Source organism: Ziziphus jujuba, chromosome 1 (genome assembly GCF_031755915.1).
Source record: "Ziziphus jujuba cultivar Dongzao chromosome 1, ASM3175591v1".
NCBI classification, from domain to species: Eukaryota; Viridiplantae; Streptophyta; class Magnoliopsida; order Rosales; family Rhamnaceae; genus Ziziphus; species Ziziphus jujuba.
In genome coordinates this window covers 11,904,595-11,929,908 of record NC_083379.1, presented here as the reverse complement: position 1 = coordinate 11,929,908, position 25,314 = coordinate 11,904,595, and the positions used below count along the sequence as shown (strand labels likewise).

Genomic DNA, 25,314 nt, shown 5'->3' with positions numbered 1-25,314 from the left:
TGAAAATAAAAATAAAAATAGAAAAAGACAATTACCTGACACTCTTTTGAGTTATGGAGGATAATGACTCGACCGAACGTTTTGGGCAGAAAAGGAGAAAATGAATTTGGATGCATTTTGTATTTTATAAAAATAGTAAGAATAAAATTGGAATAAAATAATGTCATTAATCGCGTTTGGCATATACGCTGAGAATATTGATTTTTATTTTTTTTTTAAGTAAGGAAAACACAAAATTATTTTTTATTTTTTGTCAGCAAATATTGTTAATCGTTGCCAAATACTAAGTAGTATTTGGTTTCGAGACAAAAGTTTTTAACCACTAAATAAAGCTTTAAAAAAAATAAAAAAAGGCTGCCAAACGGATGCTTCGCTAAGAGAACTTTTATTTGAAGACACATCAAACAATATACAAAATTTATCCAACAATTATTAGAAAGTTAGAAAAAAAAAAGTTCATTAAAAATTAGTATGTATTTTCAACTTGGCTAGAACGGTATTTGAGAGAAATTTAACACTTAAGTTTCTCTATTGAGATACAAAATAAAAAAGTATTTAGGAGCTTTAGAAGATATTTTAGAGATTTCCCCCCCCCCCCCCCCCCCGAATTAATCTTTTAGGCGCTGAAAATTAAGGCCCAATCAAAATGAAAATAAACCACATATCTTAAAACATTGCAAAGAAAAACTATAAATTTTGGATTTTTCTTTTATTTTTTAATTTTATTGATTTGCAAAGCTTAAAAAAGCTCTTATTCTTTTTTATTTCTAAACACAATATATTATTATTGAAGTAGACTTCAATAATTTTATTCTTAGTAGGTAGTAGAGTTTTTGGGAACCACGCACGCCCAGCCAGCAGACGCAAGTACAAAGAAACTTAAAATCAGTACACATTACCAGTCGCAGGCATAGGAATTTATATATATATGCATATAGCAAAGGGTTCTTCAGAGACCACAATAAGCGTGGAGAGGAGAATAAGCAGAATTACCAGCCTCTGTAGCGTAGAATTTCAGAAACTTTTCAAAGTCAAAGGGCTTAAACAGCAAAGGGTGCTCTTCATCTACTAACTCATCTGGGGCTTTTATCGTGTACCCTCCCTTTGGGATCGAAAACATTCCCACTGTGTACCTCGTCTCATCTCCTGTCATCATCACTTGATGGCGCGGTGAATGGCATCGACCGTTTGTCCAGGCCTGCATTCATCCAAAATCTATCTACTATTACTTGCATTTTGACTAGGTTGGTATTTACTATTACCATACATGATATACCTATATAGTTTGTCAATTGCGTTCTATACTAAAAAAATTTCTTTCATGGTTTGATCTTCCAGCTGCTGTTTTTCGTTAGTCTAGTCCCCATCATGCATCAAATTTAAAGGTGAAAGGTGCATCATTAATTTGACAAGATTAACAAGAAAATAATAGTTTTTGGAATAAATGGTATTCCATATAGTATCCGAACCAGAGAATCAAGAATTTCTAAATTCAAACTCAACAGTTCCATCCAAAATAACTAATAAATTAATAACACATATAAAAACCTATAAAGAAATCAAAAAATGATGAATTTATATTTGAAAAGAAATATTAAAAAAAAATATAAATCAAATATAAGTCTACCTTTTAAAAATTTTAACTTTTAGGTCAATAATAATTCAATTGTAATTAGGATCTAGATCTACTATTTTTATTTTTATTTATTTATTATTATTATTTTTTTGCCTTTAATCTCCGGTACTCCACCAACAATATAATATACACCATTTAAAAGTTTAGCAAAGAGAAAAGAAAAAATAAATCCAATTAATCATTTTTTTTTAGACAAGATAAGATTTTATTGTTGGTCAACATCAATAGACACAAAAATAAAAAATAAAAAAGAGGACAAAGATGATAAGTAATTATGAGCTAGAAATGAAAAGGAGAAAATTTTGAAGTGCGGAAAAATTTCAAAAGGTGAAGCAAAACTCACATAGAAAGAATCACCAAACATGACGATGAAAGAATCAGGCGAGTTACGTTCGACGGAAATCCATGTGCCATCTTTGATTTGGACCTCGAGACCACTAACATGATTATGATACAAAATGGTGATAAATTCCTTGTCAGTGTGAGGTACAAGCCCAAGCTTCTTATTTTCTTTGATGTGAGGCCCCTTAAATTTCATCACTCTAAGAAGGCACTTTGTTGTTTCCATGTGTTCCTCGAAGTATTTCTCTACTCCCAGGTTCTCCAAAACCATCCTCCTCACCATCTTGTCCAATTCCGATGCTTGTACCGCATAGCGGTGCAACTTTTGGCTGCCAAGTTTTATTTTTAAATCATCATCATCATCAATTATATATATATATATATATATATGTTAAATTATTTAAAAACATAAAATAAATTAAATAGTTTCATTTGACACTTGTTAGCATTTTTTATCAGTTAATTTTAACAATTTAAAATCAAAATAATAATTAAAAATTTATATTTTATAATTAAATAATATTTTTAAAATATAATTTTGATCTTGAACTATTAAAATTAATTTATAAGAATTAAAAAAAATTGATAAATTAGTATTTGTAATAATTTTAAAAAATTAAAAGGAGATAAATGATAGATTTTTCAACAATATAAAATTTAAATGAAAAACAATAGCAACGTTGTGTATGTGTGCATGAAATTTTCCCAAAGAGAGTTAAAAAGCTAATGTTTCTAACCAAAGACAATAAAGGTAACTTTTTGGAACGCTAGGGGAAAAAAAAAAGGACAAAACAAACAAAAAGCAAGAGAGGTATAGTAAAGAGAGCGAAACCAAATGCTTGGGTTTCCTTCAGGATAGTAGACATTGATAAAGCTTTCGATGTCGGAAAGCTTAACAGCATCCAGCATGGCCATGCTCTCATAGAGTGGAGTTAAAGGATAGTCTCCGAAGTAACCAGGAAAAGGTGTGTCGTAAATGTTTTTGCGTTTGATCTCCGAAGGGAGGTCGTAAAGTTCCTCCGTTGCATCAAGTATGGCTTTTCGAGTTTCCGGAGGAACCTTGTCGAAAAATGCCTCGAAACAACCATATTTCTCCAGTGCTTGCTTGACTTGATCTCTCGCCGAGTCCCATTCAGGTGTGCCAGGATTAAGTCCTGGCTTCGACAAATCAATCAAAGGAAGCTTACAACAAGGGATTTCAGATCCCATTTTCATTTTTTTTTTTTTTTTTTTTTTTTTTTTTACTTCACTCTCTCTCTTTGTTTTTTTTTGGATACAAAGAATGCAGTTCCTTATCACCTTAGGCTGAGGGGTAAGATAGAAGTTTGTTTGAGCTTCCTAGTGTGGTCTTATAAGGATCTGCCATTCTTTTTTTTCTTTTTTTTAAAAAAAAAAAAAACAATTATTATTCACCGTGAATATCTTATTTGGGTAATAAGTGCAAAAAGATAAAATAGAAAGAAAAAAAAAATGTATAGTGCATTATTAACAAATGACGATGTCTGAGTAGTGCCTGGCCAAATGGACCCCAGAGCAATGTTATGACAAAAAAGGTAAATCCAATTGGGAGAATAAAAAAAACAATAAAAAACTTTTACCCAGAAAAGGATAAATAAAATCAATATTGTGTGAATTATTGCTTTCAATTATTGTCCTTGGGAGCTTCGTCATTCAAGTCACGTGTAAGTAGTGGGTGGACAATTTATATCCGTAGGAATGGCAGTTGCAAGTAGAAAGGATCCAATATATACATGGTTAGTATAGCATACTATCTAAAATAAAATAATATAACTTTTTTATTTATCTTTGTTGGCATTTTTTTTTTTTGTTTAAAAAATCTGTATTTATCAAATAATATTAATATATATATATATATCTATATAATTTAAATATAAACAAATAAACTTTTAAATAGATAAATCAATTTTTTTTTTACTTTTCTTACTAATATAACTTTCAAATTTTAATTATGTCCCTCCTCAACAACTCTTTCATACATTATTTTTTTTTAAATATCTTATTAACTATAATATAGTTTTTTACAATAATAACTATTTATAAAATTGAAATATTTTTTGAAGTAAATATAATTGAAATATATATAATTTTTTTGGCAAAATAGTTATTACTTAACGATCATATTAAATATATTATTAGTCATAATAATTATTTAATAACAAAAGAAATATGTAATTAAAACAAAAATATGATTATCACAATACTTATTTATATACTAACTTTTTGTTTTAATTACACAAACATTGAGTTGCCAAATTTATGAATTTGATTACATATTCCTTCCGGTTAGCTTTTTCTTTATAAAAATATTTAATTTACTTTAGTTAGTTAATCACTATCAAAATCAACCTTTTTTTCCATCTTTAAAGAGTATAAATTTTTGTTTGGTTTTATAAATTTGGAACAAATTTAGTGTAAAAAGAAAATCAAATTTGTCAAAATGATTCAAATTATGCTTTTCTCTAAAAAAATTTGAATAAAAATGAAAAAGAATATTTAATCTTTTAATCCTACCTAGTTTAGTGAAAATTTCAATTTTTTGGTAAATTATTGAAAAATTTTAATTAATTAGAGTATGACATAGCAAATGATGTTTAGATGTTTCTCTTTCCAAACTATAAATTTTGAGAACAATGTATTACACCAAAAAGAAAAAAAAAAAAGAAAGAAAAAAACAATCAAACACTCTTATCATTTATTCGACACGAAACGGAAAAAAAAAAGAAAAAAAAAAGAAAAAAAAAAGGGAAAATCAAACAATATCATATAATGGTGCCCTTTGAAAAAAACAAAAAAAAAATAAAAATTTCTTGGATCCATTACTGATGGGGAGAGATATCAAATTGAAAGTGATGAATATTAAATTAGGATTTCAAATTTGAATTTATAGAAGATGGTAAAACTTTACTATGAAACTATCTCAAGGATAATAAATATATTTTGCAATAACGTCGAGGATACTTTTTTACATAGAAGAATGTAGTATGGCTATCAAAGCCGTTGTTTTCTCTGTAATTGAAAAAGAAAAAAAGAAAAAAAGAAAGAAAGAAATTGGTTTCTTAAATAGCAATCAAAAATAAATTTTTATACAGGAGCAGTTCATGTAATCTATCTGAAGCACTTTTTATGTTAAAAAAAAAAAAAAATACAGTAATAACCAACTCAACAAACAAGGTTACAAAAATATCAAAAAAAAAGAAAGAAAAGAAAACAAGTAAACAAACGAAGTTAAGATATTTGAGCTATTACCACATGAATCAGATCTGTGAAGATTTGGGAACCTGTGTATTCAAATTACTAAAAATATATCTCTACATTCCAAGTTCGATCAAATCTGTTATTCAGAAAAATCATCTTTTCTTAGTTTAGAATGTAATGACATTTATCACTTTTAAAAAAAAATAAAAAATAAAATAATCTGTTTTTCAGTTTCGAATGTAATGATATTTATGTAAATTAGGTGGTACCTCTAAGGCTGTAGTATTACCGAACTACTATTTAAAAAATAAAAAATAAATAAAATAAAATACCATAATATATATTTTTTTTTTTTTGAAGAAAAAAAATGCCATATTAAAGCATGTTCTTCATGGTCCCGCAGTGTTTGTGAGTATATATACATATATATATATATATATATATATATATATATATTTATATATATAGAAAAAAAAAAACTTGTATTACCGAACTACTATTTAAATAAAAAATAAATAAAATGCCATAATATATTTTTCTTTTTTGAAAATAAAATGCCATAATATATTTTTCTTTTTTGAAAATAAAATGCCATATTAAAGCGTGGCATGTTCTGCATGGTCCCACAATGTTTGAGTGTGTTTAAGAGAAAAAACCCGGAATTCCAAAGGGTGGATTTTTTGACCCGCTCATTGATTGAAGGAGCGGCCCAAGAAGGTTATGGGCATACAAATTATGGATCCTCAAGGCTCAAACTGTATGTTCTCTCCAATGTCCCCTTGCTCAGCCCTCTAGTGGGTTTAGGTCTATCTCATGAAGATAGACACAAAATTGAAAAAAAAAAAAAAACAAAAACAAAAAAAAATTAAAAAAAAAAAAACAAAAAACAAAACTACGTAAATGAAATAGCAGAATTAATTTGAAGAATCACAAATACACAGTACCTCAAAAGCTCCTGTAAACAACAAAAAACTGAACAGGTTATTAACAATGGCGTGAAAAGGCTAACAGCAGGAATAAGAATATGACAATAAACATAATGAACCAGATTCTTTGTTTATTTGTTTTTTTTTTTTTTTAATTTTAAATTTTTATTTTTTCATGCTTGTGTGTCCTTGACATTCAATCCTAACTTTTTATTCTCAATCCAATAGATAACATGTAATCATCTCTCTTTATGAAATTACATGTAAACAATTTTTTTTTTCTTTTCCCCGGTAGAATTTGGCAAACAACCTTCTTGAAATACCAATATGTTAATCAGTTAGTGCTGTTTCCTTTGAATTTGGGGTACTCTTCCATTTTACTTCTTTTTTTAATTTTTTGGATGAATTTAATATTTTAAATCTAACTTTAATTTTAGTCCAAACCATCGAAATAGGACAACTATGAATTCAAATTTTCATTTTCATTTTTTTGGACTCAAAAAGTAGTTAATTTTTAGGCTTTTGAAAATTTGTCTGGTTTCTTCCCTCAAAAAAGAAAAAGAAAAAATAAATAAATAAAGGAAAAAAAGAAAGAACAAGAAAAAATTTGCCTTTCACTTTTATGACTTGAAACAAAAAAACAACTTCATATATATATATATATATATATATAAAGAGAGAATAATTAACTCTCCTACAATGTTTGTCTGTATCAATAAGTTTAAAGCTGGAGTGGAAATTGGAAAAGCTACATAAAGGTAACATCCAAACATAGGAGAATTGTATATTGTTATATATATATATAGAGAGAGAGAGAGAGAGAGTATATACAGAAAGCATAATGATATGTTAGAAACACATTGTAATATACATGTTGAAGATGCTACATCAATAAATAATTTAAAATTAAAATTCTAATTCTAATTAGATAAATAACAATTATAACAATTATTTCTAAACCAAAATTTAACTTTTGAATTTTTGATAAGTATATATATATATATATATTTTTTGTTCTTGTCATCTCATGCAAACTTGATTGTTTAATTGTTTAGGTCTCTCTCTATATATAATTGGCACCTTATTTTATCTATATTATAAATATCAACATATTTTTTTATCAGGTTAAGCCGGTAATAGTATAGTAAAAATTTATATCCAACAATAATTACCAGGTTTATTAGGCGGTGTTTATTTTTTAAAATTAATTCTAAAATTTTGAATTTGTAGATCTTTAACATGATATTATTAGTTCAATCTTGTAAGATATATGTATATATATATAGTTAGGCTGAAAACAAAATGACTTGTTAGTTAATATTATATGTTCTTTTATTAATCTTTGAATTATATTAAAAATTTTAAATTTTAAAATTTAAAAGTGATAGAATAAAAATTTAATAATATGTTAAAATCATATTTAGAAAAAATGATTCATATAAAGATCTATTGATTAATAAGTTTAATTTTAAATTTTAATTTTTAATATTATTCAAAAAATTTGAAAAAATTAATATTAATTTTGATTTTAAAAATGAATGATTATATATATATATATATATATATAAATATATATCATAATTATATAATTATTTTTTTTAAAAAAGAGCGTATATAATTATTTTAAAAATTTTCCATGATTCGCTGATTGGAAGGTTTGTTTCAATAAGTTAAAATGTGAGATTTCTCCAAATCTAAAGACAAGATCACTAGCTTTTTCTTCTTCTTTTTTTTTTTTTTTTTTTTTTTTTTTTAAAGCAATGATGATCACGAGGTTCTTACTTTTTGGCAAAGAGGAATTTAGCACACTTACTTTGTTCTGTCCTTGCTGGCTGGATGTCCATTTAGCGGAGCTGTTTTGAATAGTATTTTTGAAATACTGTTTAGTAAATCTTTTTTGAAAAGAAAGCTTTTTTAAAATTAATGTTGACTGTTTGTTTGCTGTTAATTAAAAAATACCGTGAATATTGAATTGAGAATTGGCAACATAATTACAAAATGTATGATCTGCAACATTATTTTTTTATAATAAAGAAAACGCATTATCTACAAAAATTAACATTAATATAATAATTTATTTATTGAGTCGGTGCATATCATTGATCAGAATGAAAGCTTAGATCCTACAGATGTCTTTATATGGTATTTCTTTCCAACCACTCCTTTCTATCTATGATGAAAAACCCGCCAAAAACAAAAAAATAAAATAATAAAAATAAAAATAGAAAAAGACAATTACCTGACCCTCTTTGATTTGAGGGATAATGACCCGACAGAACGTTTTGGGCAGAAAAGGAAAAAATGAATTTGGATGCATTTTGTATTTTATAAAAATAGTAAGGACAAAATTGGAATAAAATAATGTCACTAATCGCATTTGGCATCCCGTAAAAGCTGAGAATATAGATTTTTTTTTTGAAGAAAAGAAAAACTCAAAATTTAAATTTGTCAGCTTAATTTTGTTTATCAGCAAATATTTGTTATCTTTGGCTTCGAGACAAGAGTTTTTAACGACTAATTAAAAACGGCAAAAAAAAGCTGTCAAACGGATGCTGAACTAAAATCATTTTTATTTGAAGACACATCAAACAAGAAACAAAGTTCAGTCAACAATTATCAGAAAGTTTAAAAATAAAAATAAAAAATAAAAAAAAATAAAAAAGGAAAGCAAAGAAAAGTTCATTAAAAATTAGTAATTATTTTCAACTTGGTTAGAATAGTTTTTATTTTTAAGAGAAGCTCAATACTTAAAGTTTCTCCATTGAATACAAAATAAAAAGGTATTTAAGAGCTTGAAAAGATATTTTACAGATTTTTTTGCGAGTTAAGTTTTTAGGCACTGAAATTAAAGCCCAACCAAAATGCAAGTAAACCAAATAAACCACGTACGTTAAAACATTATAAAGAAACACTACAGAGTTTTAGTTTCTCTAGAAAGACCAAAATGAGATTTTATATATTTATATTTTTAATTTTATTTATTTGCAAAGTTTAAAAAAGCTCTTATTCTTTTTTTATTACTAAACACAATATATTATTATTGAAGTAGAGTACAACAATTTTATTCTTAGTTGGTAGTAGAGTTTTTGGGCACCAAGCGCTCCCAACCAGCAGATGAAAATACAAAGAAACTTAAATCGGTACATATTACCAGTCACAGGCATATAACAAAGGGTTCTTCAGAGACCACAATAAGCGTGGAGAGGAGAATAGGCAGAATTACCAGCCTCTGTAATGTAGAATTTAAAAAATTCTTCAAAGTCGAAGGGCTTAAACAGCAAAGGGTGCTCTTCATCTACTAACTCATCTGGGGCTTTTATCGTGTAACCTCCCTTTGGGATGGAGAACATTCCCACTGTGTACCTCGTCTCATCTCCCGTCATCATCACTTGATGGCGCGGTGAATGGTATCGACCGTTTGTCCAAGCCTGCATTCCCCCAAATCAATTTACTATTACTTGCATTTTTTACTAGGTTAGTATTTAGTACCATGATAAATCTCTATATATATATATATAATATTTTGGTTACTGTGTGTTCGAAACTATAAAAAAAATTTCAGGGTTGTTCTTCCAATTGTCGTTTTTTCGTTAGTCTAGTCCCCATCATGCATCCAATTGAAAGGTGAAAAGTGCATGATTAATCTGACAAGATTAACAAGAAAACAGTAGTGATTAGGACCCGGATCTTTGTTTCAGATTTTTTTTTCCCCCCTAAAATTTCCGTACTCCACCGACAATATAATATTACATCATTTAAAAAATTAGCAGAGAGACAAAAGAAAATAAATCCAATTAACAATTTTATTTAAATAAGATAAAATTTTATTATTGGTCAACATCAATAAAGGCAAAAATAAAAAAAGATAAAGAAATAAAAAATAAGAAAAAAAAGGAAAACTGTAATAAGTAACTAATGAGTTCGAAATAAAAAGGTAAAAATTTTGAAGTGGGGAAAAATTTTAAAGAGGTGAAAGGAAGCTCACATAGAAAGAATCACCAAACATGACAATGAACGAATCGGGCGAGTTTCGTTCGACGGAAATCCATGTGCCATCTTTGATTTGGACCTCGAGACCACTAACATGATTATGATACAAAATGGTGATAAATTCCTTGTCAGTGTGAGGTACAAGCCCAAGCTTCTTATTGTCTTTGGTGTGAGGCCCTTTGAATTTCATCACTCTAAGAAGGCACTTCGCTGTTTCCATGTGTTGATCGAAGTATTTTTCTACTCCCAGGCTCTCCAAAACCATCCTCCTCACCATCTTGTCCAATTCCGATGCTTGTATCGCATAGCGGTGCAACTTTTGGCTGCCAATTTTTATTTTTAAATCATCATCATCATCAAATATATATATATATATATATATATACACATGTTAAATTATTTAAAAACATAAAATAAATTAAATAATTTCATTTGGCACCTGTTAGTATTTTTTATCAGTTAATTTTAACAGTTTAAAATCAAAATAATAATTAAAAATTTATATTTTATAATTAAATAATATTTTTAAAATATAATTTTGATCTTGAACTATTAAAATTAATTTGTAAGAATAAAAAATAATTGATAAATTAGTATTTGTAATAATTTTAAAAAATTAAAAGGAGATAAATGATAGATTTTTCAACAATATAAAATCTAAATGAAAAACAATAGCAACGCTGTGTATGTGTGCATGAAATTTTCCCAAAGAGAGTTAAAAAGCTAATGTTTCTAACCAAAGACAATAAAGGTAACTTTTTGGAACGGTAGGGGAAAAAAAAAGGGACAAAAAAAACAAAAAGCAAGAGAGGTATAGTAAAGAGAGCGAAACCATATGCTTGGGTTTCCTTCAGGGTAGTAGACATTGATAAAGCTTTCGATGTCGGAAAGCTTAACAGCATCCAGCATGGCCATGCTCTCATAGAGTGGAGTTAAAGGATAGTCTCCGAAGTAACCAGGAAAAGGTGTGTCGTAAATGTTTTTGCGTTTGATCTCCGAAGGGAGGTCGTAAAGTTCCTCCGTTGCATCAAGTATGGCTTTTCGAGTTTCCGGAGGAACCTTGTCGAAAAATGCCTCGAAACAACCATATTTCTCCAGTGCTTGCTTGACTTGATCTCTCGCCGAGTTCCATTCAGGTGTGCCAGGATTAAGTCCTGGCTTCGACAAATCAATCAAAGGAAGCTTACAACAAGGGATTTCAGATCCCATTTTTTTCTGTCCTTCACTCACTCTCTTTGCCTTTTTTTTTTTTTTTTTTTGGGGGAGACAAAGAATGCAGTTCCTTATCACCTTAGGCTAACAGTTAAGATAGCAGTTTGTTTGAGCTTTCGAGTATGGTCTTATTATAAGGACCTTCGATTTTTTTTTTTTTTTTTTTTTTTGTCTCTAAATAATTATTGTTCATCATGAATATTTATTTGGGTAATAAGACCAAAAGAGAATTGTTTAGTGCATTATCAACAATGACAGTGTCTAAGTAGTGCCAGGCCAAATGGACCACATACCATTGTTGTGACAAAAAAGTAAATTCCATTGGGTGAATTTAAAAACAAATAAAAATCTTTTACCAAAAAAATAAAATAAAATAAAATCAATTGTGTGAATTATTGCTTTCAATTATTGTCCATGGGGTCTTTCTCATTTGAATCACCTGTAAATAGTGGGTGGACAATTTATATCCGCATGAAGAGGAAGGGCAGTTGCCAGTAGAAAGGATCCATGCATGCTTTTTTATTTATTTATTTATTTATTTTGTCGGCATCATTTTTTTTTTCTTTTACAAAAAGCTTTACTTATTGTTATTTACCAAATAATACATGTTATAATATAATTTTATGATATAATTATATAATGTAAATATGAATAAATAAATTTCTAAATGGGTAAATTAGTAAAAAAATAAATCAATTAGATATTTTTTATATTATTTATCATATTTGATAAATATTTTTCTAATTTTATCATTTTGATTGGATTTTTTTTTAAGTGTAACAAAAAAAAAACTGTATTTTTTCTTTTCAAAAAATCCAAAAACTTGAACTCAATTCCGTTTAATGAATATATTATTTTCTAAGAATATTCTTAGATATTTATTTTTAAAAATTTTAAAACTATCTTTAAAAAAAGAAAAAGAAACAAAAAAGGAAGCTATAAAACTATTATTTCCTTACAAACACTTAAATAACTTTTAAATAAAAGCCCTTCTTTAAATAGATCTACTCACAAAAAAATCTATTAATAAAGGTTGTAACATAATTTATGTCAAATGGATCCTAATTATATCAATACAATAATAAACAAATTTAAATTGAATGAAAAATATTAAGGTATAAAGTATCCTCTATTTTTACTTTATATGATTCCTTGCATTGATATCAAAGATCCAATTGATTAAGAATTTATCATCAGTATGTCGTAATGAAGTTTTATCAAAACCTTATTTATTAACTTTTAAACCTTTTTGATAGCTAAAATTTAAAAAAAAATATTTGAAGTTTAAATGAATTCTGATAGGGTTCATTTTACTATTTTAAAATTTTAGTATTTCATTTAACTTATACAAAATTCCAAATGCTTGAAAAGATATAAGGACTAATAAGTAACATCTTGATAGAAAATCCATTAGAGTGTCTTGATGTGAGATTTACTGTGTGTTTATATATAACAAAATTTTTTAGTAATTTAAAAAAATAAGGGTAAAATACGTAAAATACACTCAATAACTATAACTAAGGGTAAAGTTGACTTTTTAGTTCAAATAATCTGGTTCAAATTCAGTTGGAATTCACCTGCTTAATGCCTAATCGATCTTTTTGCATGGTAGAAAAATCCAGGGCACCTATTAAGGCATCTTTAACAGGCTTTTTAAAGATTTTCATTTCTCTATTTTAAAGAATCACATCTATATTTTATTACTCCAACAGTCTCTTTAAATTAAGAAATTAAAATAGAAGGTAGGGCTTGACTCTCCAAATGTCAAAGCCAAACTTACTCTCTATATAAAGCTTTTAATATATTTATTTATTACACTTACAATTTTCAATGCATAATTAAGACTTTTATTGAATTTCATATTATATATATATATATATAGATAGATATTTTAAAAAAATAAGAATACTTTGTTGTAATTAAATGTTATAATGATAAAGAGTAATTCTTTATTAGAAAATAAAAAAATAAAAAGTGATAATAAAGAGTATTGCTGGAATTGAATAAAAAATCCACTCTTTATTTTGTTAGATTCTCTAATATGTTCTTTATTTGAAAATTACACTCTTTAAGGAAAAGAAAACTATTGAAAATGCTCTTAGGGCATCTTTTTACATGATGAAAATATATAGTTACTGTTGATGCACGAACCTAAACAACCATGAGCCGATGCATAATAGAGCTGAAATCTAGGTGTCAATGAAAAGATCTTGGGGCCCAATGTAGTGTCAACTAAAGACACTCCAACACTCAAATCAAAGAGGAAATATAAGATTTTTGTAAGAATACGCATACATGGAAACCAAGAATGATAAGGTATTTATATACTATTGGCATTGGGTTTTCTTGTTCTTGAAGAAACCAACTCACTAACTTTAATGAGTTAAACCACAAAGGCTCGAGTAAGGAAAGCAGTGGATTTCCTTATTTAATTAATTTAGCTCATCTCATAAGATAAACTCTTCGGGATTCAATACTTAGTCGATACACGAGTTTTATAATTTCTTTTTGAACAATCCTAGGGAGGCACTTCTTAGATGAACTATCTTTGTTATCAGACATGATGAAACAACAATGACTATCTCCTCATACATTCTTCTTGGAAATACATGTGGAATGAAATTTTGCTTAATCGTTTTACCTATTACATTTGTCTTAAAATCCCTAAATTAGATTTCATTTATGATTTTATTAAAACAGAGGAATGATTTATTTCTCCAAATAAATCCTACCCGCATATTTACACGATCTTTTCATTTAAAATTACCAAAAAACCAATTAACTTTGTGACACCTATTTTCTCATACTTTTTACTCCTTTTTTTTTTTTTTTTGGATAGATCCGGTTGAGTAAGCAGCTACTGAAGGAGGATCACCAACAAGATATCTTTTTGTTTCCCACAATGAATTCCAATTCGTCCTTTCTTTCTCTCCAACTGGGTTCATAGTTCTAGGGACAAACGTGATTTATGAAAAACCAGTAAATTAAAATTACAAAAATTATAGGGGCTTTGTTTCCTATAATATAAAAAATTATGAGGGTAACTTCTGCTTTGATTGAGATTTCCCTTCGTAAATTCATATATTTATTTATTTTGTAAATTTGTCTATACGGTAGCCTAATATGTACACCGCCAGGGATGGGTGGACCAGACATGAGCTATGGTCATGTGGGTGGTCATTATCCACTTGCTGCCTTGCCAATTGGAGTGTAAGAAAAATGATGTTATAAAAGTTAAAAAGGAAAAGAAGGGAGAAAGTCAAGGATATTTTAGTAATTTTATTAAAAAAGGGTGTGCAGGTAGAGGTTTCAGTTATGTGAGACGAAACACCATTTTTTTTTTTTTTTAATAATATGTTTCGTTATGTCACATACCCTTCAAGCTATTAATTGTTTCCTTTATATTTCTCATATAAATTATTACTTTCTTATTAAGTTTAAAAGGCAATGTGACATATTTAATTACCTTATAACCTCTTGAGATATTTATGATAATTGACAAATAACTATTCTAGATTATAAAGGGATGTATTCAAATAAGATTTCAAAAAATTTTAAAATTTTTTATGGATTTGAAGATTTTTAATGTATTTAATGTAAAGTTTTAAAGACTCTATAAAAATTTTGAAGTATTCAATATAAATTTTAAAAAAAATTATAAAAGCTAAATGTATTTATCAAATAAAATGTATTTAAAAAGATAATTATTTTTAGAGATTTTTTTAAATCCTAGACTTTTGAAGACTTTTAAATTAAAAAATGAAATATTTACTTTAATATTTCTCCATCCCTCATCGTCAAAAATTTTATGGACTTTTAAAGATGCTTTTAAAGGATTTTAATTGAAGTTAATTACATATTATTTTTTAAGCCCTTTCTTTCCCTATTATCCTTAACCAACGTATAGGGCTTTGATGATTTTAATCAGCCTTTTTTTTTTTTTTTTCCCTTTTGTATTCTCTATCTTATGTGAAAGAAAATTGCATAGGGTGGAAACTTTTTCTTATACTTTTTTTTTTTTTTGGGTCTTAGTTTGCTTGTTATGGCACAATTTCACTCATAGTACCTATCGAATTTTAATAACCTAATAATAAAATTCATATATTAAAATAAAGATAATTCAAATGTGTCATCAAAATTTTATAAAATCATTATGAATTTCTAGTATTGCTAGTTGTTGTTTAAATAAATTTTCCTTGATGAAGTGATTTATTTATTTATTTATGTATTTGACTTTTTAAGAAAATATTTATTGATATGAGAAAAATATTCTGTCGAATTTTTGAAAAATTTAAGTTTATAAAGGTTCATATAAATATTTTCCTAATTTTATAAACTCCATTAAAATTCAGTAAAGTCTATGAACATAAAGTCTATAAAAATCTTTCATAATTTCATGAACTTTACAAAAGTCTATAAAAAATTACAAAACCTTGCAAAAGTCAATCACTTAAAAAAGTTTATAAAAATTTTTTAAAATTCAAATTGAATACATCCTTTTAAAAATATCAGTTATAGCTCAACAATTTGGAAGAAGGAAAAAATAATATATATATATATATATACACCCCAGCGGTTCATTCAACTAAAGTTAATTTTTATTGCAGAAAAAAAAAATGTAAAGTTTATTTCTCCTACATGGCATAGTAAAACGACAAATATATCTTTGAAAACCATTATTGAAAAGTATGATACATTGACATTATTGTCTATTCCTCTTTAAACCTACAATTTTGAAACTCGACAAAAAAATAATAGAAGTTTTGAAAGGCTGCAATTTGATTTATTAAATAATAAAACGTAGCATATGTAATAAATCAAATAGAAGTTTTAGAAATATCTAATAAGCAAATGATGTAGCTTGAATATTGGATCCATTATTATGTATAGGTTTTAGAGCATTTTCAATGAAAACTTAGATTGCTATCCATTTGGTATAAAAATTAACTTAGATGTCATAAATATTTAAATGTATTGATAGCCAATTCAAAATTGTTCTCCAATTAATAGTATTATTCAAAATAGCTATTAATTATAATTATACTTTTTATTTTTTTAAAAAAAAAATTGGATTTTTTAAAAGAAAATTATTTTTCAAAAAAAATTTAAAATATCTAATAGAATTTCTAGATATAAATATTCACTTTGATAATATTTAAAATACGTATTTTGAAAATTAATACACCACATAAGCAGTACTGTGTAGTTTTTAAAATATGAATACCAAATTTATGTAGCCTAAACATTATTTAGATAAATGTTTACTATCAAATGCTCATTATTTAGATCAAAATGAGATTTTATATTTTTTTATTTTTTTTATTCGGAAAGCTTAAAAAAGCTCTTATTCTTTTTTTATTACTAAACACAATATATTATTATTGAAGTAGAATACAACAATTTTATTCTTAGTAGGTGGTAGAGTTTTTGGGGCACCAAGCGCTCCCAACCAGCATATAAAAATACAAAGAAACTTAAAATCAGTACATATTACCAGTCGCAGGCATAGGAATATATGCATATAACAAAGGGTTCTTCAGAGACCACAATAAGCGTGGAGAGGAGAATAAGCAGAATTACCAGCCTTTGTAAGGTAGAATTTCGAAAACTCTTCAAAGTCATAGGGCTTAAACAGCAAAGGGTGCTCCTCATCTACTAACTCATCTGGGGCTTTTATTATGTGACCTCCCTTTGGGAGAGAGAACATTCCTATTGTGTACCTTGTCTCATCTCCGGTCATCATCACTTGATGGCGCGGTGAATGGTATCGACCGTTTGTCCAGGCCTGCATTCCCCCAAATCAATTTAATATTACTTGCATTTTGATTGGGTTAGTATTTAGTACCATGACAAATATATATATATATATATATATAATATTTTGGTCACAAAACTTTGTGTTCCAAATTATAAAAATTCTTTCATGGTTGTTCTTCCAATTGTCGTTTTTCGTTAGTCTAGTCCCCATCATGCATCAAATTGAAAGGTGAAAGATGCATGATTCATCTGACAAGATTAACAAGTAAACAATAGTCATTAGGATCCAGATCCTCTGTTCCAATTTTTTTTCCCCCCTTAAATTTCCGTACTTCACCAACAGTATAATATCACATCATTTAAAAGTTTAGATGAGAAAAAAAAAGAAATCCAATTAATCATATTTTTTAGATAAGATAAGATTTTATATTGATCAACATCAATGTAGACAAAAATAAAGAAAGGGAAAAGGTGAAAAGTAATTAATGAGTTCGAAATGAAAAGACGAAAGTGTTGAAATGGAGAAAAATTTCGAAGAGGTGAAAGGAAACTCACATAGAAAGAATCACCAAACATGACAATGAACGAATCGGGCGAGTTACGTTCGACGGAAATCCATGTGCCATCTTTGATTTGGACCTCGAGACCACTAACATGATTATGATACAAAATGGTGATAAATTCCTTGTCGGTGTGAGGTACAAGCCCAAGCTTCTTATTGTCTTTGGTGTGAGGCCCTTTGAATTTCATCACTCTAAGAAGGCACTTTGCTGTTTCTATGTGTTGATCTAAGTATTTCTCTACTCCCAAGCTCTCCAAAACCATCCTCCTCACCATCTTATCCAATTCTGATCCTTCGACCGCATAGCGGTGCAACTTTTGGCTGCCAATTTTATTTTTTAAATCATCATCAAAATCTCTCTCTCTCTCTCTCTCTCTATATATATATATATATGTATATATATATGTGTGTATATGTGTGTGTTGAATTGCTTAAAATAATAAAATAAATTCTATTTATATGCATACATATATATATAAATAGATTCATTTAACAGTTTTTAGTATTTTTTATCAATTAATTTTAACATTTTAAGATCAAAAAGAAATTTAAAAATTTATATTTTATAATTGAATAATATGATAAAAATATAGTTTAACCTTTTAACTGTTAACTGTTAAAATTAATTTATAAAAATTAATGAATTAGTATTTATAATAATTGAAAAAATTAAAAAGAAATAAATAATTGATTTTTCAAAAATATAAAATTTAAATGAAAAAAATTAATAACATTGAATATGTGTAAATGAAATTTTCCCAAGAATATATAAGAGAGAGTTAAGAAGCTAATGTCTCTAACTAAGTATCATTTTGATTTAATTGATAAAAATATAACTTTTATATGTAGAATGTTGTATAATAAACTTTTTTAGAAAAAAATTTCTATTAAAAAATTAATAAATATTTGATTATAAATAAAATAATACATTAAATGCCTAATATATTTCCATATTAGTTAAAAAAAAAAAACTTTTTAGATAAGTTTAAAATTTTAATTTTTTTAAAACAGTTTTAAAAAGATTTTTTTATCAACAAATAGTTGTTGATTGTTGCCAAATATTCTTACATTAAAAAAAAAAAAAAAAATTAACCATCGAATAAAGCTTTTCGATAAAAAAGAAAAAAAAAAAGAAGAAAGAGCAAGAGAGCTATAGGAAAGAGAGCAAAACCAGATGCTTGGGTTTCCTTGAGGGTAGTAGACGTTGATAAAGCTTTCGATGTCGGAGAGCTTAACAGCATCCACCATGGCCATGCTCTCATAGAGTGGAGTTAAAGGATAGTCTCCGAAGTAACCAGGAAAAGGTGTGTCGTAAATGTTTTTGCGTTTGATCTCCGAAGGGAGGTCGTAAAGCTCCTCCGTTGCATCAAGTATGGCTTTTCGAGTTTCCGGAGGAACCTTGTCGAAAAATGCCTCGAAACAACCATATTTCTCCAGTGCTTGCTTGACTTGGTCTCTCGCCGAGTCCCATTCAGGTGTGCCAGGATTAAGTCCTGGTTTCGACAAATCAATCAAAGGAAGCTTACAACAAGGGATTTCAGATCCCATTTTCTTTTTTTTCTTTTTCTTTTTTTATTCTCCTTTACTCTCTCTCTTGTTTTTTTCTGCATACAAAGGAATGCAGTTCCTTATCACCTTAGGCTAAGGGTTAAGATAGCAGGTTGTTTGAGCTTTCGAGTGTGGTCTTATAAGGGTCTGCGATTTATTTATTTATTTTTTGTTTCTTCTAAATAATTATTATTCATCGTGAATATTTTATTTGGATAATAAGGCCAAAAAAAAATTGTTTAGTGCATTATCAACAAATGACAGTGTCTGAGCAGTGCGGGGCCAAAAGGACCACGTAGCTTTGTTGTGACAAAAAAGTAAAAATTCAATTGGGTGAATTTAAAATTCTTTTATCCAAAAAAATAAAATAAAATCAATTGTGTGAATCATTGCTTTCAATTATTGTCCTTGGGAGCTTTCCCATTTGAATCACGTGTGAGTAGTGGGTGGACAATTTATATCCGTATGAAGAGGAAGGGCAGTTGCGAGTAGAAAGGATCCAATATATACATGCTTATTATAGCATAATATTTAAAATAAAATAATATGACTTTTTAATTAATTTATTTATTTTATCTGTTTTTTTTTTTAACAAAAAGCTTTACTTATTAGTATTTATTAATTTATATTTATTGAACAAGACGTGTTAAAATATAATTTGTTGATATATTTATATATATAATTTACATATAAATAAATAAATTTTTAAATGAATAAATTAAATATTTTTATATTATTTACCAACAAATAAATTTGATAAATATTTTCTAATTTTAGCATTTTGCATGGATCCTTTTTAAGTTGAAAAAAAAAAGTACTTTTTCTTTTCCAAAAATTCAAAAATTTGAACCCAATTTCCTTAAATGATTATATTATTTTCTAAGAATATTCTTACGTATATATTTTTTAAAATTTAAAAACTTTCCTTTAAAAAAAAAAAACTATAAAACTATCTTGAAAAGTCAAAATTTTTATTTCCTTGTAAACATTTAGATAACTTTTGAATAAAAGCTATTCTTTAAATAGGTCTACTCACGAAAAAATTTATTAATAAAGGTTTTAACATAATTTATGTCAAATTTAAATATCCAATTGAAATTGAATATAAAATAATAAACAAATTTAAATAAAATAATAAACAGTAGAAATTAAATAGATCCTAATTATATCAACAAAATAAAAAATAGCGATGCTTCCACTCGGCAACTCCATTTTGCTTGGGGGGGCAGGATTATTGGGAAAGCGCTATATAAGTGAAGTGAATTGAAGCAACCAGAGTTCGAAAGGCCGCAGAGATATATTCACCCAGAGTGGAAAATGTTGATTTTAGTCAATTTTTTCATTGTTCTGTCAAAAATAACATATACGGATGATCAAATTTAAATTGAATATAAAATTATGAAGGCATTAAGTATCCTCTACTTTTACTTTATATGATTCCTTCCATTGATATCAAAGATCCAATTGATTAAGAGTCTATCATTAGGATGTCGTAATGAATTTTTCATCAAATCCCCATTTATCAATCTTTATATCTTTTTTATGGTTAAAATTTAAAGAAATATTTGTAGTTTATATGAATTTTGATAGGGTTCACTTTATCATTTTAATATTTTAGTATTTCATTAAATTTATATAAAATCCCAAATACATCTTTAAATCTCAATTTTTAAAAAGATCTAAAAATTAATAAATAAGATCTTCATAGAAAATCCATTAGAACTTCTTGATGCGAGATTTACTGTATATTTATACACAATGAAATTTTTTAGTATTTAAAAAAAAATGATAAAATACACTTCAATAACTATAACTAGGGGTAAAGCTAACTTTTCGGTTCAAAAAATCTGGTTCAAATTTGGTTGAAATTCGCTCGCCTAATGCCTAATCGATCTTTTTACCAACTAAAAAGTCCAGCACAGTCCAGCACACCTATTAAAGCATCTTTAACAAGCTTTTCAAAAATTTTCATTTATTTATTTTAATGAATCACACCTATGTTTTATAATTGCAACAGTCTATTTAAATTAAGAAGTTAAAATAGAAGGCGAGGCTTGGAAAATAAAGAGTGATGATAAAAAGTAGTGTTGGAATTGAATAAAAATCCATACTTTATTTTGTTAGATTCTCTAATATGCTCTCTAATTTGAAGATTATGCTCTTTAAAAACAAAAACAAAAAACCATTGAAGATGCTTTTAGAGCATCTTTTTACATGATGAAAATCTTTATTTACTGTTGATGCATGAATCTTAACAAAGGTTTCAAAAATTGAAAATTTCCACGATATTTTGGTTTTTCTATGAGGTGAAAAAGAAATTTAGATACCAAGTGGAAACGAATAAAATTTCCATCGAAATTTTTGATATTTTTACAAATTTTCTATTAAAATTTTTGTCAAATATCAACATTAATTCTTTTACAATTTTGTAAAAAAATCTATAATTTACATGAAAATTTTCTAAATTTCCATGAAATTTTTGTAGAAATTTCTATTAAATTTATTTTTTAACATTTTTTATTAAAAAATTAATGAATATCATTGATCTTTAACTTTCTACTTATCCATTATTTTTTTACCATAATAAATTTAATAGTTCTCTAAATATTACAAAGTATATATAAATTATAATATGGACAAAAATACAAATATGTATATAAAATAAAATGATAAATATTATAAATATGTACAGGAAATATATTTTATACAATTATAGCTAAATGATTTAATGGAATGTCATAATAATAACTTACGCGTATCGTCTCAAATTTACCCATCAGAAGATAATAATTTTGTATTGTCAAGGCCTATCTAAAATTCTTCATCGGAATCCTAGACAAGCCCTGATACCAGGGAAACTCTACCGGACCCTCCAATGGAAAGTCCGATAGAACCTCCCCTGAGGATTGGACTTACCACAATTTTCCTGCACTGAAAATACACTCCTATATACATCATCTTATTCCTCCCACATTACTACAATTTAATTCCACAAATTTACAGCATTCCAAAATAATAACAGGGAATTAATACAGTATTTAATAAAATGTGTCCCATACAGTATATAGAGCATTATACAAATAAATATGAAATTAATACAATGTCATATAAGGAAGCAATACAAGATGAAGAAGAAAAAGGGAGGAAATGCTTCTTGGACTTTCGGCAATGAACTGAGACGTCGGGCTCATCCCGGACGATCAACGTCTCCCAATCATTGTACCTAGGGGAACGGAATTTAGAAATATGAGATACTAATCATTTCAATGAGTGATCCTATCTACTGTATAATTATAATAGTAACGGTAATTATAGCACATTTGATTAATTAAGAATAAATAAGTAAATAAATAATAATTAATTGAAAATAATAGTTTCTTTCAAAACTCTCACCATTCACTCTGTTAGAAAGGTTCCCCTTTTAAAACATTTTTCCAAAATCCAATCTTTTATGCCCCAAAAATCAAGGAAACAATTAGTCAACTAAATATCAAATAAAGTATAATAGATCAAGGATCCAAAATTTATAATGAAAATAAAATAGAAATAGAATAAAAATAATTTTGCAACAATTACTAAATGATTGATAATGTCATAAACAAATAATGCAAAAATATTAATGAAACTTACATTAAGACAATTCAGGATATAATTAAAATAATTATAATGAATTAATTAATTAAAAAATTAAACAAAGGAATAATTAAACCAAATTAAAACCTCCATTTAAAATAAATGGCAAAAACATAGTAAGATCTCTTTAAAATCATCAAATCAATATAAATAGTAAAATCAAGATAAAATGCATTGTTAAAACATTAATATAAATAGGTAATTAAAAAATAATAAAATTCCATAAAATATGTATTAAAATCTCCAATTAAAATAAATAATAAAAACAACATTAAATACATTCTAATTTAAATAATACTTTAAAACTTTAGGATTTGAAATTTATATCAGAAAAATAATACTTGACGCACCACACTATATACCAGTGATGTCCTATGATACTCAGCGTCCCGAGCACCATCTGGCGGGAAATTAAAGAGAGAAACTTGCATACGGTCACTTCGACGTCCCGACAGTGCCGCTGCTTAAACTGTAACACACCGTCCCAAAGTACAACGGAAATTTTCCAACTTTCACCGAGGTTGACCGTTGATAGTTGACTTTGACCGTTGATCGAATGGGTCAAAAATTGACTTTTTGACTCGGATGGAATTCTAGATTGACTGAGGTACCATTACGAAGTACACGTTGGCACGAGTTTGTAGACTAGTAGCACGTTGAAAACGGAGCTACGGTTTGAAAGATATCAGCAAAACAATTTGAGGTCAAACTGTCCAAGGGATGCCGGAGTTGACTTTTTATTCATGCAAAATTGAGCTTTGACTCATACATGGTTGTGAAGTACTCGTGGATATGAGTCCGTAGACTAGCAGCACGTCCGATTTGTACATGTAGTTTAAAAGTGATGGACCTGTAAAGTTTTTCAAATACTATATTATTTTAATATTATTTTTAAACGTGTAACAATTTGCCACGTGTGACTTAATAAATATGACCATGTGTCACCATGGTGAGATGCCACATGTCAACCATATTTAATACCATATTATTTTATTATTGTTATTTTATATAATAATATTATTTAATTATTTTATTTTATTTCTTTTTATTTCTTTTTCTTTCTTTTTTTCTTTTTTCTCCTTTCCCCCACATGGGAAAAAAGGGCCACGAGCCCTTTCTTCTTTCTTCTTCTTCTTCCTCCTTCTTCTTCCTTTCCCTTCCTTTCTCCCTCTCGGGTTCTTGCCGTTTTTTTAAATTCCGGCCACCGGACGGTCACATGCGCTGGCCAGGGAAGAAGCTCGTTTGCTGGCAATGCCGACCTCCAAATTTCCCAGCCAGACGCCGCCGGACGCGCCCAGATTGGGCCGGTGAAGTCGGCGGCGGCGGGTTAAGTTTTTCCCGTTATTCTCGCCGTTTTCGGCCAACCCAATCCGGTCTTCCACCCCTTTCCCCCTATTTTGGGTCCTCTGAGTTCAAATATGGTCTCCAATTGTTTAAATTCGAAGTGTTTCGAGAGTTATGAGGATATGAAATTCGACCGGTACTTCCTAGGCAAATTTCGGCCACCACTGGTGGAATTGGGGTCAATGGAGGCCGGTAATGCGATCCTCATTCCATAAGCTTCGTTTCGGTATATTACTCGTCAATTTTGGTTAATGTTTGTGTTTAACCCCCCGGGTACTGGGTATTATTTATCCGAATAAAATATTATTTTATTTGACTATGTGTGAATTGTTGTTCTAGGAGCACGTGTGCGTTGTGGAATTGATTCCATGGAGGATCTTAGGTTAATTGCGTGCTCCAGGTGAGTGATCCACCTATTTTCGGGTGATGATTTATATTTATTTGGTGATATTTGAATATTTGAAAAATATATATATGTGGTTGGAATTTTATAAAAATTGGATATTTATTTTATAATGTCAAATTTCCGACGTTTGGTTATATGCATACATATATATATTTTGATGCCATGATTGAATATTGGAGAAATTCAAAAAATTTACGATTTAAATTCTGGATTATTACTATTATTATTTTTACCGAGAAGTTTCATGTACAATCAAGGGCTTATGAAGAGAAAATATATTTAAATATTTTTTGTGAGACTTATATATTATTTTGGAGGAAAAAATTGATTTAAAGGATTTGAAGAAAAATATTGGTATGATGGTACTGTATGTTTTAAAAATGTAATTATGCATTTATAATGCGAGGTGGTTGATTTCATGGTTTTGAGTAAACCATATTTCTTTTCTATATTGATGATTTATGGTGAGCAATGCAAGAAATGTGGGTTTGGAGATTTTTATATCTCCCACGGTGAATTTCGAAAAAGTTTGGTAATAAGAAAAATGAGCTATTGGTATTTATTTTATTTTAATTATTTTGGACGCACTTATGCAGTACCGGTGTTCTGTACTGTACATGAGATTGTGATTAGCGCGCAGGTTTTAGTCTCCCGTGAGAGACCTATGGACCTGAGGGCAGGGTGGTTTAGTATAATGCACATAACCGCCCTCCTCCTAGGCCGGGGTGACAGTCTCCCGTGA

The 25,314-nt window shown here is 27.8% G+C and overlaps 3 protein-coding genes across 3 annotated transcripts; all 3 read right to left on the bottom strand.

Annotated features, from left to right (window-relative positions):
- Positions 1–690: 690 nt before the first annotated feature.
- On the bottom strand, positions 691–3,282 carry LOC107405475 (probable 2-oxoglutarate-dependent dioxygenase AOP1). The gene is made up of 3 exons (XM_048464910.2): positions 2,811–3,282; positions 1,980–2,307; positions 691–1,198 (listed from the first exon to the last, which is right to left on the bottom strand). The coding sequence occupies exons 1-3, from the start codon at positions 3,191–3,193 to the stop codon at positions 950–952; spliced, it is 960 nt and encodes a 319-aa protein (XP_048320867.2). The 5' UTR covers positions 3,194–3,282; the 3' UTR covers positions 691–949.
- A 5,783-nt stretch (positions 3,283–9,065) lies between these two features.
- LOC132803239 (probable 2-oxoglutarate-dependent dioxygenase AOP1) lies at positions 9,066–11,424 on the bottom strand. Its single transcript, XM_060815705.1, has 3 exons — positions 10,943–11,424; positions 10,106–10,433; positions 9,066–9,548 (listed from the first exon to the last, which is right to left on the bottom strand). Exons 1-3 carry the CDS (start codon positions 11,317–11,319, stop codon positions 9,300–9,302), a joined length of 954 nt encoding a protein of 317 aa, XP_060671688.1. The 5' UTR covers positions 11,320–11,424; the 3' UTR covers positions 9,066–9,299.
- A 5,230-nt stretch (positions 11,425–16,654) lies between these two features.
- LOC125419292 (probable 2-oxoglutarate-dependent dioxygenase AOP1) lies at positions 16,655–19,317 on the bottom strand. The gene is made up of 3 exons (XM_048462421.2): positions 18,813–19,317; positions 17,635–17,962; positions 16,655–17,107 (listed from the first exon to the last, which is right to left on the bottom strand). Exons 1-3 carry the CDS (start codon positions 19,187–19,189, stop codon positions 16,859–16,861), a joined length of 954 nt encoding a protein of 317 aa, XP_048318378.2. The 5' UTR covers positions 19,190–19,317; the 3' UTR covers positions 16,655–16,858.
- Between the last annotated feature and the right edge of the window lie 5,997 nt (positions 19,318–25,314).

Coding starts and splice junctions, on each gene's coding strand:
- LOC107405475 (XM_048464910.2), bottom strand. CDS start 3,193: ATGAAAATGGGATCTGAAATCCCTTGTTGTAAGCTTCCTTTGATTGAT. Junction 2,308..2,810: donor GAAGGAAACCCAAGCATTTG/GTTTCGCTCTCT, acceptor AAAACTTGGCAG/CCAAAAGTTGCACCGCTATG. Junction 1,199..1,979: donor TGTTTGGTGATTCTTTCTAT/GTGAGTTTTGCT, acceptor GGATGAATGCAG/GCCTGGACAAACGGTCGATG.
- LOC132803239 (XM_060815705.1), bottom strand. CDS start 11,319: ATGGGATCTGAAATCCCTTGTTGTAAGCTTCCTTTGATTGATTTGTCG. Junction 10,434..10,942: donor GAAGGAAACCCAAGCATATG/GTTTCGCTCTCT, acceptor AAAAATTGGCAG/CCAAAAGTTGCACCGCTATG. Junction 9,549..10,105: donor TGTTTGGTGATTCTTTCTAT/GTGAGCTTCCTT, acceptor GGGGGAATGCAG/GCTTGGACAAACGGTCGATA.
- LOC125419292 (XM_048462421.2), bottom strand. CDS start 19,189: ATGGGATCTGAAATCCCTTGTTGTAAGCTTCCTTTGATTGATTTGTCG. Junction 17,963..18,812: donor CAAGGAAACCCAAGCATCTG/GTTTTGCTCTCT, acceptor TAAAATTGGCAG/CCAAAAGTTGCACCGCTATG. Junction 17,108..17,634: donor TGTTTGGTGATTCTTTCTAT/GTGAGTTTCCTT, acceptor GGGGGAATGCAG/GCCTGGACAAACGGTCGATA.